At 32.9% G+C, this 15,377-nt stretch overlaps 1 protein-coding gene across 8 annotated transcripts in view; it reads right to left on the bottom strand.

Annotated features, from left to right (window-relative positions):
- Window positions 1–15,377, bottom strand: part of LOC117242097 (glutamate receptor ionotropic, NMDA 2B) — a 314,701-nt gene that overhangs the window by 15,841 nt on the left and 283,483 nt on the right. For 5 of the 8 annotated variants that reach the window (XM_033508487.1, XM_033508486.1, XM_033508488.1 and 2 more), the window contains 4 exons: window positions 5,212–5,359; window positions 3,210–3,393; window positions 1,825–1,964; window positions 576–688 (listed from right to left, as the gene is read on the bottom strand). In XM_033508487.1, coding sequence (XP_033364378.1) covers window positions 576–688; window positions 1,825–1,964; window positions 3,210–3,393; window positions 5,212–5,359 — 585 coding nt within the window. The remainder of the gene's footprint in view (window positions 1–575; window positions 689–1,824; window positions 1,965–3,209; window positions 3,394–5,211; window positions 5,360–15,377) is intronic. The other 3 variants (XM_033508489.1, XM_033508494.1, XM_033508490.1) reach the window with 1 other exon arrangement.

The following is a 15,377-nucleotide window of genomic DNA, read 5'->3' as shown; positions in this document are numbered from 1 at the left end:
TTGATGTGACTATAGTGTCTTTTTCTTCTATGAACGCGTTTAAATCGATTCTTAATTCTCTTTTGAAGTCTCCCTTAGCTTTCAACTTTTCTGAATTACAACGAATCGGTTTTCAAATTCCTATATCATTTAATTCTCTACAGATTTAACGTACAGAATGATTAAAACAGAGGATACGATTTTAAGAGTTTCAATTATGTGGTTAATTAATTTTAAATTATTCTATACGTTCAAACTATTAAAGATCGGAGATAATAAATTCGACTTTAAATACTTCGATCGCATACTCTACTAAGAATCTTCGAGCTTTAATTAGTCGCACATTATTCTCGAGATACAAAGAGGGAGAAGAGAAAACAGAGAAGACGAAATAAAGACGGTTCATGTAAATTCGTCGATGATATGCGCGTTTGTCGAACGTCCTTGTAATCCCTTTGATCCTTCTCTTCATCCCTTTTTCGATGCAGAGAAAACATGTTAATAGATTTTGTGAGTTCTCTCTTTCTACCGTGCTTTTCGGGGAATATGATTTACGTGCGAGGATTCTAATTGTCGATAGAAATTGTTTTACCGACCTGGCTGTGAATCCCCTGGGAGAATCAATATGGACGGCTGCCTGAAATAATACGGCCCAGACCAGCCAGTACGTCCGACAGAAGGAGAACCGATGATTGGGCGATGGATTCTTCTGCAACCAGCATAAATCAGCCGCGTTCGAACTCATTTCGTATCGTTTGTACAACCAATACAGCGACAACGTTGCAATAATAAGAAAATGTTCTAATCTACGGTGTAGGATTGGTCTGCGTTAGATTTTAGACAAAATCGTGCAAGAATTCAGTGAGAAGGTTAAACAAAAGCGAGTGATAGGAAGATATTGTGTTAGAATGCATTGCGAATATTTGTGAAGATATCCGATAGATAGATGTCGTGTTCGATGCTAGAAAATTAATGAAAGTTGCGGATGGATCGCTAGATCTTAGAAGTAGCATTCAACGTTGTGCCAGTGAAATGATCTATAATATTTATGTTTCATATTTCTTCATGCAATTTGTTTGATTGATATCTTAAAGATACTTAATTTTATTAAATAACAATACGACGTGGAGAAAATATGAATTAATTTTGAAGATTTTATGGAAACGTAATTAGAAATGAATTCTAAGGATTGGAAATAATTTCTGATAACGAGAAAGAAAAGGCGAGAAGCTTAAAATTTTTAAGAAAAGATGGATAGATATAACGTGATTCAGCTTTGAAAATTATGGAGAAACAGTTCTATTAACTATTAAAATATTATTAAAAATAGTTCACAGCAGAAAGATATAGGAAACCTTAAATCTCTGTGAAAGAGATTAAAGAAAATATAAATCACCCTTGATAATTACATAGAATCAAATTTAGCAATGAATCTTAGGAAGTAGAAATAATTCAAAAAATAATTCACAAAATACAAAGTGTCCTTCTTTATTTCTCTTCGCTAAATAAAAATTGTATTCTCTTATTGCAGACAAAATATTTCCAATTACGCTCGTAAATGTCAAATGATATGGACGCTTTAAATTGTAGATTTTATTGACAAGTAAAATGAGACAAAGATGTTTTCCGAATAAAGAAAAAGGGGAAACTGCGTGGTATTTGTATCATCAGGAAAGTACGTGGGAAGATTGTTCTCCCACGATCAATCTCTTTTTCTTGTGTCACAGGGATGGAGTGTCGTTAAGATTAATGGTATTGTCCGGTATAGTAATTTGCTCTATAAGGATTTCGTGCTCTGAAGGCGAGAAAACATACATAGCTAATAAGAAGCGAAATTAATAGTACCAGTTTCTGCGCAGCGTCTGAAGGGTTTACCTTCATGTTGAAACCGGATGGTGACAACCATTCGAATAGCAGTATCATAATCGTGGCCGCGTGTATGGCGACGATGCCGACTAACATCCAAGAGGCGGTGTCGAATGGTTCTGAAAACCATAATAAATAATATAATTATAATAATAATAAAATTGTTTCGTATTACGTGGAATGTATCGATCATATTTATTCTATGTGTAAGATCATATTTTGTATTAATGTGTGTATTAGTGCACGTCCAATAGACTTTGGAATTTCTTATTTGCTAAAAATGAAAAGTATTGTTACTTTGATAGGGAAACACATTTTGCTAATTAAAAACATTTGTGGCAATTATTTTATAAAATAAGTATATTTATATTAAATACTAGAATATATTAAGCTATGATAAATATTATGTTAAATGTTCTATTAAATATGTATATTTATAAGAAGCCATAGAAGGATCGATTAAAAATTAAAATACATTTCTTGTTCTGTTGAATAAAACGAGATCGAGTAATAAACAGGTATACGTTTTAGATGATTTCGAAGAATATATAGTATAATAGTGTTACTTATGTTAACTATATCGAATAAATTTAATAAAGGAGAGATTGACAGAGTTTTAAATAATTCGCGAGATTCAGTTTTATCGCATTTAAATAAACTGAGAACGATAAATAAAACCATTGATGTCATATGTGTATATGTTGAGTTTTATGTAAATTATAGAATCGTAGAACATACGAGTTAATAAGATTGAATGAAAAAATATTTTCTCTTCCAATCATTAACAAATTGGTTGTTAAGTAATTTGATTGAAATTTGGAAAGATCTGTTAATCCTGTTTCGCAGAACAATACTATTGTAAATATCTTTGAGAACCACCCTCTTCTGAGTGAGTAACGTAGTTATTTCCTAGAATTGATCGACCTTTACTGCTGTTTATCTAGAATTTACTCTCTTTTCCTCAATAGCATCTGTACTAAACTTCCGAAATTTTAGAACAGGATGTTTCGCGATGATCGTAAAACATTCGAAGCAATTTTATTGAAAGCTCTGACTGAACAACGTAATTCGATCATAGTTACAATGAAACTTTGCTTTTGATAATTCCATGAATATTTTTTATTTACTGATAATATATTTTATATCATTTATATTTACATATTAGATGTTATTTCTTGCAGGAAACATTCAATCGTATTTGTGTAAAATTCAATGTGTTTACAATAATATACGATTAATTACTAGTATAAAAAATTAATTATCTATCATTTTTCTATGTTAATTATTGATACATATTATTTAGGGTCCGAGGAGATTTCTTTATTAACCATTTAACGTTTAATGAGATCTTTATGGCCACTTACCAAGAAAGGCAGTGGGAGATATTATACCAGTCCTCTTAGCCACAACAATGGCGATACCAGTCTCCATGTACGGTACCGTGAAATCAACCACGGCTTCTCTTTCAGAATTAATCATCAAAGATGTCATTACCATGTCCGTTTTCCGATTCACCAGATCAGCTATCAAACCGTTCCATTTTCCATTCTACGAACAGAACAACGGACATTAAACTTCGTGTAATTGCAAATTATAAATTCCATCGCATAATTTTAATATTCCAGCAGAAACTATCGCACTGTAAGAAAATTCCATTAACAATTTGACGCCATAATATACCAATTGACGTCGCAACTTAAAACTCATCTATGAAAAACGTTAGTTGACGTTCTAATGTAATATATATGTACACAGAGAAATTCCACAAATGTAATATTCTAGACTGTATATTCTTTTTTTATTTATTTAATTTGTACTTTACAATCTGTCCAGCTGGACATTTGGTAAATTTTTCTAACTAGACTATATATAGCATTATATACATAACAATGAAACTGTCAGTGAATAAAATATGAAATATCAAAGGAATAAAATGTACGAAGAGTTGCACAATGCAGAGGACAGAACAAGCTTTTGCGCATACACGTTGCAAAGAAAATATCCAAATCCTCAAAAATGTACGCAATTATTTTAAATCTATAAAATCAAATATAGAACGTATAAAGTTGATAAAAAAAATAACGTATCAAATCTCGAAGAAACATTACGAATTGACCGTTTTGATCATTTCGATAGGTCTAGTGTTATAATCATTTTGTAATTAGTGAAAAGGCTTTGTCGATAAAATGTCGATAAATAGCGGTTATAAATATGCACGAAGGTTACATTTTTGAAGTATGTTTCGTCTAGGACCCATAATTATCCGCACGCAAACGCAGTCATATTTAAATAAACACAATGAAAGAGCCATGCTAACTCGAGGACACTTTGTCCTCGATACATCTCAATTGTTTCGTGTTCGTTGCAGATTCTGGATTAATGAACAGAGTTGGAATTACGCGCGAAATTAATCTATACAGTCGTTCCATCGATACTGTCGTCAAGTATTAAATCCTGAACGAGATCCGCTGTGTTAACCCGATCCAACTTTAAAGACGTTCCACTTACTACTGCCACGATTATTGAAACTAATTCCTTGCTATTCATTGGGATTAAGATTTCATAATTGACTGATAGACACTGATCTATTAAATCTTATCTGGATCTTCGACAAAAGCACTTTTCATTAGAAAATTAATTTCCTAATCGAACGAACAAAGATCTAAAGCGGAATGTCGCGCTGGGGCTAATCGAACGTTCCTTTCGTCCTTGAAAGCTGTTAAGTTGAAAAATGTTAAATGTACATTTCATGTCGTGTATATTTTGAATATCGCTTGTATGGTACGTGTATTTTTGTAAAATTTGTAAATTAACCGAGTCACGAGTGGACTGTGGTAGGTTATATATAGGTTTTAGGGATATTGGAACACGTACACAAATATTTGGAACGTATACGAGTTATATGAAAGTCGTTGTATAAATAAAACAAATATCAAACTTTATTAAAGTGGAATAAAACGATATTTAATTGTGAAGTAAAAAATTGGTTCTCTCACCGTCCATATTTCTAATCGTTTTGATTAAATCCAGTTTATTACGAAACAATAAGTCTATTATTTTACTTAACTATTAACGTTCTATGCAATCTTAAAAAATATTCTATTTGTATTTCAATTTCTTATATCTTCAGTAGAATATCTGTAAATAATTTATAGTTTTCACGCTCGCAGGAATCTATTTATAATTAATAATTTTCCATAAAAATATATATGTCTATATACTCATATTATTTTATATTTTCTATCTCCTCTGTATCTAAAAATATCTTTTACGCTTTTTCATATATCCTATAAGTATCGCGAGGATTCATTTTATCGGAAATGCTCAATAATAATTGTTAGCTGGATAAAATTCGTTATAACCAACCTCTAGCGTGCCCCATTTCCCATCTTCGACTCTAACAAGCTCATAAGTGAAGCCGATTTCCTCGGAGAACTTTTGAAGCAGGTCGATGCAGAATCCGCTGCAGCACTGATAAAAGCTCTCATTCTTCTGTGCCGCTTGAACGTCCATCCTGAAAAACGGCGTACACCAGTAACATCGTCGTTCACTTGCTCGCAGCCATGTTTTATTTCTCTACCCTTCGTTGGAATGGACGTTGGAACGATCGTTCTTCGATCATCCCTATGATAAAATACTTTGTCCAGAATCTTGAGATAGAATGACAAAGAGGAGATCAGTTTTTCGTATTAGGTTGTCGTGATTAATGGATGGAATAACTTACGTTGTAATTATTTTCTGACAGTTCGTTTTTCGTTCGCAAGACGACGAAAGATTCTATTGATCAGAGCGATTTAAACGGAAGATATTTATTTTAAAAGATAGCGAGAAAAAGAGAGAGCAAGAGAAACTGGATACTATAGTTTCTTTTAGATTCTTAGATTCTTCTTATGGAGTTTCTTGTGATATTATAAAATATAAAATATAGCTATATTAAATTTGTAGTTACACGGAATGTGTCGTAACTAATGGAGGTCATTTTAATGATAAATACCGGATATAAAAATGATAGAAATAGAAATCATATAGAGTTTTGTTCTGTTCGATATCTTCTTCGAGGTACAGCGCCGCTGTAATGTGTAGTTTACATGTATAGGTATTATTGAAAAAAGATAATATTTGATTTAAACGTAAGCTGCAGCTATCATATTAAACATTCCAAGCATTTTTCCAATACCATTAACAAAGAGTTTAATAGAACTGTTTCGTATTGTTATTAAGAATAACAATACGAATAACAATACAATAAGAATATGCTTGCATACGTATATACATAGGATTACAAGTAAAATGAATGTATTTCGGTATTTTTGTATCTTTTATTGTTTACCTATTAGTAAAATAATCAAAGAAGAACTTTTGCGCTAACGATCGAGGAATTGAATTTGGGAAACAGGTTAAACGAAGATTCGGTTAATAATTCCAAATTCGAGAAAATCGAGTATGAGAATAAGGGAAGACGTTAATGTAGCATAAGATGACTTTACAGAAGTTTCATAATGTTCCTGAAATTTCTCAATCTCTGTTTATACCACGAAACAACCGGATTAACGTCGCTTCTGGCTAAGTCGTGCAATCTGGCTGAATACGAGTCGGATGGTTTACCCTGGTCACATCTGCACGTGACAAACCCGATGCTCTTCGTGTATTGTTTCCGCAGCTGGTGAATAACACTCGTTTTACGTGTTCTATGGAATACGCATTGTTTGGCCAATCGACTGCAAGCTGTACCTATATTTTAGGCGGCAGCATTCGGAAAACAATTATCGAATCTCTGGTACGAAATACGGAGAAATTAGAACTAACTTACAGTGGAAAGAACAAAGCGAACAGTACAGAATAGTCTGAATTTTTCTATCTCTCTTCTCGCTTGTATTATCTTTACGAATGTTTCTTAAATTACCAAAACAAAAATTCAATTTTTTTTTTTAGAAATAAAACCTCTATTTTTTATGAAAAAATGAGGTTTCATTTTTATGAAAAAAATATCCTATCTATGTTTTCGAAAGATCGGAAGAAAAATGATCGGTTATAGAACGTTCTATTAAAAATTGAGAAACGAGTATTTTCCATATTCTTAATTAAGTTAGTTACGAAATCAAACAATAGATTTAAGAGACCACGTTTTCACCAATATTCCTGAAACATTGCGCGATGACTAAACTTCCTCGCTCTTACAGACGATTAACCCGATCACGGTAGCAATCATTATCGGCTGTCTATCATTTCAAGTTTTCCTCACAAAACGAACGTCAATATCGCGTCCATCAAAATTTCCAATTTACGAACGTCATTTAAACGTCCGATAGAAAATCTCAATAGCCAGTAGCTAACGCGTGAAACAGGGACGCATCGATCGTTAGGCGATGGTCGTTAATCGTAAGACGTCCTTGGGACGTGAATATATCTTAATCGCGTCGGCATAATGGTCGTAATTGTCGAATAAATTTGCCAGCAAATAGGCATTAATGATAGACGCGTTAGACAAACGAAGAAGCAACGCATGCCTCCGGGAGTATTATGCAGGAATTTAACCGGACTGACGAGGGTACAGCTTGTAGGATGCTGCAATAACTGGGACTGAACATAGTTTGCCCTTGTGTCAACCAGTCTGAACGGAGATCCGTGACTCGTGTTTTGCGAGACGCGTAAACAAGTAATATTAGGCATATACGCACAAAGTGTACAATATCAGCATTGTAATGGCATCTGGGGGTCTGTTTTTGTTATTAAATGATTAGAGTCGCTATGAATCGTTTACTTGCACGTAACAGAGACTTTTTAAGTCCATTGGATTGTCGAGAGAAGTTTATTAAACTCTTCAAGTACACGATGTGTATAATACATCATAATAGTATTCGGGTTGGTCTTTGTTATTAAATAATTAGAATTGTTATGAACAGTTTGCTTACGTATAGTGCAGCTTCTTCGATGTAACGATTTGTCAGAAAGAATTTCTGAAATTTATCGAGGCAAGTGTACTTTGTACAGTTTATTAAGATAAATATTTCGTGGGATATAAAACTGAGAAGTGGCGATGTTCTTTCATCGTTGTGTCATACTTCCGAGTACCTTTACATGATGAAATTTAGTCAGCAAGAAGATTGTAGAAGTATCTTACTTTGAACGTTGCGCAATAAAAACAGCATATCAAATAGCGAAGAACTTGCGACGATATTATTTTATGAAAATCTAAGGGGAATATCGTGTATCCAAAGAACTTTTCGAATCAATCTTGTCCCGCGTGATATTCTCAATTTCGAGCATCCAATATCATGTTATGGAAGATACTGAAATCGAATATCCTGACAGATATAATTAATTATTACTTTCATGCAACACTGGAACTGATTCACGTAAGACACGGCAAGATTGTATAAATTTTGTTTCGAAGCATTCAAGAGAAGAGATAATTAGGCAATAAAGTAGAACAATAGCGGAAATGATATTAGATTTAACAAAAATAACGCGATCGTTCAAATTTTCGTATAATAATTCTTAGCTTTAAAACCAATATCGGTGACGTTAAGACATTAGTAAAAAGCTGTAGAATTAAATAGTCCCATTTTAATCATTTCAGTCTTTGCATTTTAATCATTTAACCTTTTTACAGTTAATGAGATTAGAAATATCTTGAATAGCGAGAGTACAAGAGCCATACTGGACATACCAATTGTTCCAGTTTATTTTATCAATTAAGTTCCTTGATGATATAATATTCACCTCGATTAACATGGTTTCCCTGCACGAACGAATAACTGCGGTAAATTTCGACAGCAAAGTCAGCAAACCCAGCACTATTGCTATTCTCTATGGCCATTCTCACGATAATAACCTTGCGTTTATTTTACATTTTCGTGATGCATGTACCTATGTATATCTACTAACTAAGGATGAGAACTACCATAGAAACATCGATTTCCTCCGAACTACAAGATATCCAGTAACGTTCGGCTATATCTCGCGACTTTCTTGGCCCATTGGTCGTAAAATCTTACGTAACGCAAATGTATATCGACGCGTGTACGTTAGGCGTACTGACAGCAGTTAAAGCCTGGTAGAAGTGGAAGTTTATACGTAAACGTCCATACGTCGAATCCCTTATGCACCAGCCCGTGTAGCTTCGTTCGCGCCCTTAAAAGTTTATGGCATTCTTAAGGGGTTGTTAAACTTTCGACGACGTTCGAAGTGAATTGGTACCTTTCGAAAACGCAGTCAGCTACGTGCTGTCGTTAGAACCACTAGAAAATGATAGATTTTTACTGTTCATGACCGCGTACTTAACCCCTTAACCTACGATTTACGTTCGAGAATTTTGGGCCGATAACGTAAACAAGCTATTATACAGGGTGGTTGGTAACTGGTGGTATAAGCGGAAAGGGGGTGATTCTACGCGAAAAAAGAAGTCGAAAATATAGAATAAAAATTTGTCGTTTGAGGCTTTGTTTTCGAGAAAATCGACTTTGAATTTTCGCTCGGTACGCGTGCACTTTATCGCGTCTCGTTATAACGGATCTCACTGTAGATTGTTGTCTCGATTAATGGGTTAATTCGATTAATGGGTCGTTAAGGGGTTAATTCTTACGGGCAACGCGTTCTTTTGAGATTTGCAAGTCACAGTTTATAGAAGGTGAATTCTGTGGAGCGTTACAAATAGTTGTGTCCGAAGGGTAACGTAATGCGAAAATATGATGAAACTTTTATAATTACGAAAGGGCTATTGTTAATAGTAAATGAAATAAATGTAAATAATGATAGATTTGGAATTTTTTACATCACTTTTCTTTGTGTTTCTAACGAAAGATTTATTTTTTATTTTGTAAATATTTGTTTACGAAAGATACACTATTTCTGATACGTGAGACATTATTGAATGAAATAAATTTAGAATTTTCAAGGTCATCTTTATTTTTCGAATGGAATGTTTTGTACCTTACGTATGTATCACATACTTGTGGCGATAAATTAACGAATTAATGGAAGCGAATATAATTATGTTTTCTTTTAATATTATATAAGTAACAAATATATGCTCAATAAAATTATATCAATTTGTTACAAAACAATAACAGAACATTGGTAAACCAATAAATGACTCGCAATTTACACGATAGCCTGATTCGTTTTTCTTCGTTAACATATCAAACACATGTTTAATTACTCTCACTTTAATCGAGTAGCGTATTAAAGTCAATATTTGTGATATATATTTTACGTATACTGGGCAAATTCTATTAGAAAGTTCTACTAAAGGATATTTAATTAATAGCATGTTTGAAGGTCGCGCTACACTTCTTATAGTATCTCATTCATCTTCAGTTGAAACCTAATAGAACTTGATTTGAAAACCTATAATTTGCTCGTATTTAAAAATATGAATTTCATAGATAAATAACGTGCTCTATATAGAAGCTTCCTGTCTTCTATTCATCTAATATACCAATCTCTAATTTCTAAAAATATGCAATACACTTCTAAACAATATAGAATATTGGAAAAGTCTAAAATGCGTTAAAAAGACAACGTATTGCCCACGTATTCGACTGTTTATTTTTAACTGTAAAGAGATGTTAAGATGAATCTCCGACGAAAAGTTCTCGGCATAAGCACCGTATCAACTGGTAAATTTTTCTATTCACTCGAGCTCGTTCACGTTAAAGAGCCACGTTAAAGAAGTTTAAAGTTTTTAAATGGAAATTTTATTGCTGGAATGTTCCGAAAATGCGATTCAGATTCATCAAGTTGAACCTCCCACATAGTTCTCAGCCTGATGAATAGAACGGAAGAAGTCGAAGAAATGCTAAAACGTCGTTCGAGTTTGAAGTTCTCTCCGAGCCCAAGTTCCGGTAAAAATGGAAGAACAGCATGAAATAAATTACAGAGAGGCAAAATTTCACCTTCGAATTATTTTCTCTTTTTTTTTCTTTTTTTTTTTTTTTTTGATGGTCTGGTGAAACTTCTATAGCGAAAAGCGTAATCCACTTAACACGAATTTAATCTTATCTAAAGTGGCAATCACAGAGCGTTAAACGTAATTTCTGTTCTTTCCTTTCTTTTAGAGTTTGAAAGGTTGATAATAATACGATTCTCGCATTCTCAGCTATTTTTCTTCTTTTTAACTCTATATTCGACTACTCGTTTTGGCACACCCTTCGTTTTAACCGCGCCACATAGAAGAAGCAATTATCTTTCCTTTTTTGTTGGCATTCTGCCATATCCTTTCCACTTGAGAGACAAAGAGATTCTATCATCATTGTACGTTTTACCAGGGAGCTATCTGGCCTACTAAGCTCTTTCTAATACTCCCTGCCATAATGTTTTACGAGGAATTGTGAACTAAATGAATCGTCTTTTCAAAGTAGCTAGTAAGTCGTTTAGATGAAATAAAAATTCTGAATACAAGTTTTGTGTAATATACTGTTTCTAGTGTTTACTAGAATTCTAGGTAAAGCATAACAACATTACTATAATCACGTTATTTTTATTGTAATTGTGTCATTCCTTAGATTTTTTACTAGCAGGACTAGTTAAGTCTAAATGATCCTTAAATGAATTTACAAAGAATACTACTTCCATTAATTGGTATAATCATTAGTCATTTTTTGACCTTGTAAAAGTATGGACGATTTTCTCTGTTGAATATAATAGCAGAGGTTAGTTTTCACTATTTTCTTTATATGTATTAATTTTCGCTATTTTCAGTATGCGAGAAAAATATTGTGCACTTAAGAAACTCGAGTGGAAATTGTGGTACATCAAATATCGAATCACGTTAAAAGAAATTATAATATTCCTCAAGGAATAAAAAATGTATTGGAAAGTTGTTACGATATTAGAATTTTGTTATATTTTAAGAACTTTAATATATCAAACATCGAGAAAGATATAACGATAATTGTGTTCATTTCTAATAACGTAACAAAACACAGGAGTTTAAAGTGAATGAAATTTAATCTTCTTTAATATTTAACTGAAAAGTAGCTGAAGTCGCAAAAAGATCTCAGTATCGTCTGAAATTCTACATAACTCTGTTAAAGTCTTGATGGACTTGGCGGAACTTAAAATCTGGTTACGCGCCTGGAACGTGACCCGACATCCTGGATTGACATCGATGAAGTTCGTTCGAATTAACCAGGAATCAGAAGAACTTTGACAGACGCCTTTCGAACTATTGAAACCCTAGGAATCCATGATGCGTGCGATCGAAACAGCAACATAGTTGTCCAGTAAAAGCTAACCACCGGAACAGGCACAACTTTAGTGTTTCAAACAACATTCAGAGTACAGTTAGCCTAATTTACTTTAGAAAACATCTGTAACCTATTTACACGTAGAAAAGTTTCAAGATTCAGCGTGAGTTAGTAAAAGTACAATTCTAAGATATTCTCGAAGGTTCAATCAAAATTACGAAAACACGATTTAAGAAAATTTAGATTATTGGAAATTGGTAACATTATCGAGCAATTTAAAAAATAGAATCACTTCTAATGCGTGTTAAAAAATTAGATAGAATTACAAAAATGTGCAAAATGTCTTAATCTAATATTCTACATAATTGATCTTATAATAGCTATCAAATATACTTTAAAAAAACGTTAGGTGATTAATTTTTTGCAATATTAGAAAGAAAATAGCGAAGAATGCGAAATTGATTTATTAAAAACTTATCACATTTATGCAAGAATTGTTATTCTTCAGATATGGATTTAATGGCCCATAAAAATTGAAATTAAGACAGAGTTCTTAAAGTGTGAGCCTGCTTCTCCGACTTGTTTGAAGATTTAGAAATACTTGGACAGATTTAGCGGATTTGTAGAAGTCCAATATCTTGAGAAATCGGATAATGTTTGATGGTGCTTAGGAATATCTACTTAGAATCTAAGAGGATTTAATAGGATTTAGCTGATACCATGAGCTCACCTGAGCTCAATAAACCTCGGTATTATTTAGGTAAACTTGACTCAACGTTTAACAACTATCCTATTTCGATCATGTTGAATTAGTAGTTAATAGTTATGAACCATATACCGTAACATCCTTCGATTAGAATAATGTACGCACCTGAATGTTTCTTTTCCCCAATTTTTCTAATAATTATTTTTAAATAACTATGCTACAATATGTGTAATCGTTACTAGAGTATCCTATTTTGTAAATAAATTATCATTTGATAACGAGACTCACAATGCACAAGCGAATTCATTCAATATCAACTAAGATTTCGTAATACATGTACTAAATTGTTCCTGGTTTAAAGTTCGTAATTTCATTTACAATACAACGAGAAAATTTACTTTTGGAAATAAAGTCATACATTTTTTCAGAGTACTGAACAACAGCGCTTTTCGCTCGTTGTTCTCGTTGATGAAGATATAGGAGGTGCCGTGTGTCGCAAATTACAGGGGATGCTTGAAATTAGGAAAAGTAGATGAGAGTTTCGAAATTGGAAGTTGAAGGTAGCGTGTTCGTTGACTGTATAATTCAATGGGCAGTGGTAAACCGCAAAATTGTATATGAAATTGTTAGCAGATGGAAATTCAGTGGGTGGAAGTAACTTTAAGCCATTGCAACATCCTATTACGATATTTGCATAAAATAGGATCCACTGAAAAAGAAGTTCCTTTCATCTTCCTTAAACATTTATTATATAAATTGCTAGAAGTGTCGCAGTTAATATTTGGACATCTAAATTAATATAATATATAATTATTAATAAATTATAATATATCATAATATCTATTCCATATAAAATAGTGTTTACTGCGAAGGATCACCTTTGTCCTTCTTTCATTTTTTTTGAATAATTCTAACTTCAAACGATACGAGAAAGTTTCTCTGTATCATAATCTATATCACTGCCCGAATTTTCACTAATTTTGTTTCAACGTTCCAACAGCAATTAGATTAATTAAATTCAATGCAACGCTACAGGATCGGAGCTGCAAACATATATACGTGTGACTGCATTATTTTATGAAATATTGACCTGATACCATACGAGCGTATTTATTGATAACGAGGGACGAAGTTAATCCTGAAATTACTAGGTTTTGTTGCGTTCTAATATTCGTATATCAAGCTGAACATTCATAGCGGTCAGTATTAAAATAGGTGATTTATGCAAGAATAAATCGTCCCACAGTGTCCATGATCATCGTTGTTTCTCGAAAATTTGAATCTCTATCGAACCACATTCGAGTAAAAGGCGGAGGATAGAATAGCAGATAAAATTACCGACAAAATAGATCATTTTATAAATCCATTTAATAAAACGATTTATTCGTAAGAATCTTCTTCGACAGAATACGTACGTCGTAAAATGTTATCGTAAAATTATACTGCCGGTTCAAATACATTTGCCGAGTAAAATATCCCATGGGCTGGGTCAAGTTAAAGAGAAAAAAAAAAGAGAATCAGTGGGAATAAAAAGGGAAAGCGCACGCTGGAGATAGAAAGATCTTCATCTCATATGCGTCCTCAGGAATAACCACTGCTCAATGTATTTGATGTGAATCTCACGTAGAAGAAAAGTAAAGGAAAAGCTGGATTTATGCTTGGAATGTGAAAATCGCATTAAGTACACCCGATCGGTTTTGCTCGACATGAAATCATGACAAGAGATGATCGAGCCATTTAGAATACCGTAGATTTTAAGCGTACTAGATTCAAATTCTATGGCTAATGCGTAATGACATAATATAGAGTTAAGTAAGTAGACTGCAGATGTTTATGTATTCACTGAAAATCAAAGGTGCAAAAATATACAGGGTGTATACAATATGCAGAAAGACATAAAATATACGACATATTTTTATTGCAATTAATGGCAGAAATAAATTTCTGCGTGAGTTCCAAATATCTGTTTATTTGTTTTCATACAAATTTAAATTTGTATAAATATCCCCGATCTAATAACAGATAAGCTGCAGATTTTTCTGCATTTACGACAAATTAAAAGATATAAAAAATGCACAGAATGCATTATGTAGGCTATATGCAGCAATATAGTATAAAATATTCAAAGTACTCTACATCTGATACAATATTTAATAGATAAAACACTTGTCCATGTAAGTTTCATTTTTGAAATTATAATACGTATAATAATAATACGTATAATATAATATTTCTTGAGATTTTTAAATTATTGTCGTATTACATAACATGTTTCGTTATCATTGCATTACACGAGTCTGATACATTGAAGAGATTGTAAGTTTCCATGCCATTTCGTATGATTCGATATTGAATGAAAACTGGCTTCAAAATGGGCTGTACAGTGTTCAAGAAGGGGAAACAGTACATAAACCGGAACAGGAAGTGACCTGCTCCTGTTATATCCACAAAACTGATTCGTGGTCGATCAAGTGGAATGCAGAGGCAGGATGTGGCTGGAGGAAACTATAAAGGATCCCTTATGCGTGTACAATGGGAAAGGAATATCGAAGGACGGGTTTCTCAATTCAAAAAGTAATGGCGGGAGATGTATTTAATATACAGAAAGGATTGTTTCAATTTCATTGCAGGTTTGC

This window comes from Bombus vosnesenskii, unplaced genomic scaffold (genome assembly GCF_011952255.1).
Source record: "Bombus vosnesenskii isolate JDL3184/JDL3185 unplaced genomic scaffold, Bvos_JDL3184-5_v1.1 scf7180000016263, whole genome shotgun sequence".
NCBI lineage: Eukaryota > Metazoa > Arthropoda > Insecta > Hymenoptera > Apidae > Bombus > Bombus vosnesenskii.
The sequence above is the reverse complement of the archived record's forward strand: the minus strand, read 5'-3'. Positions and strand labels throughout refer to the sequence as shown.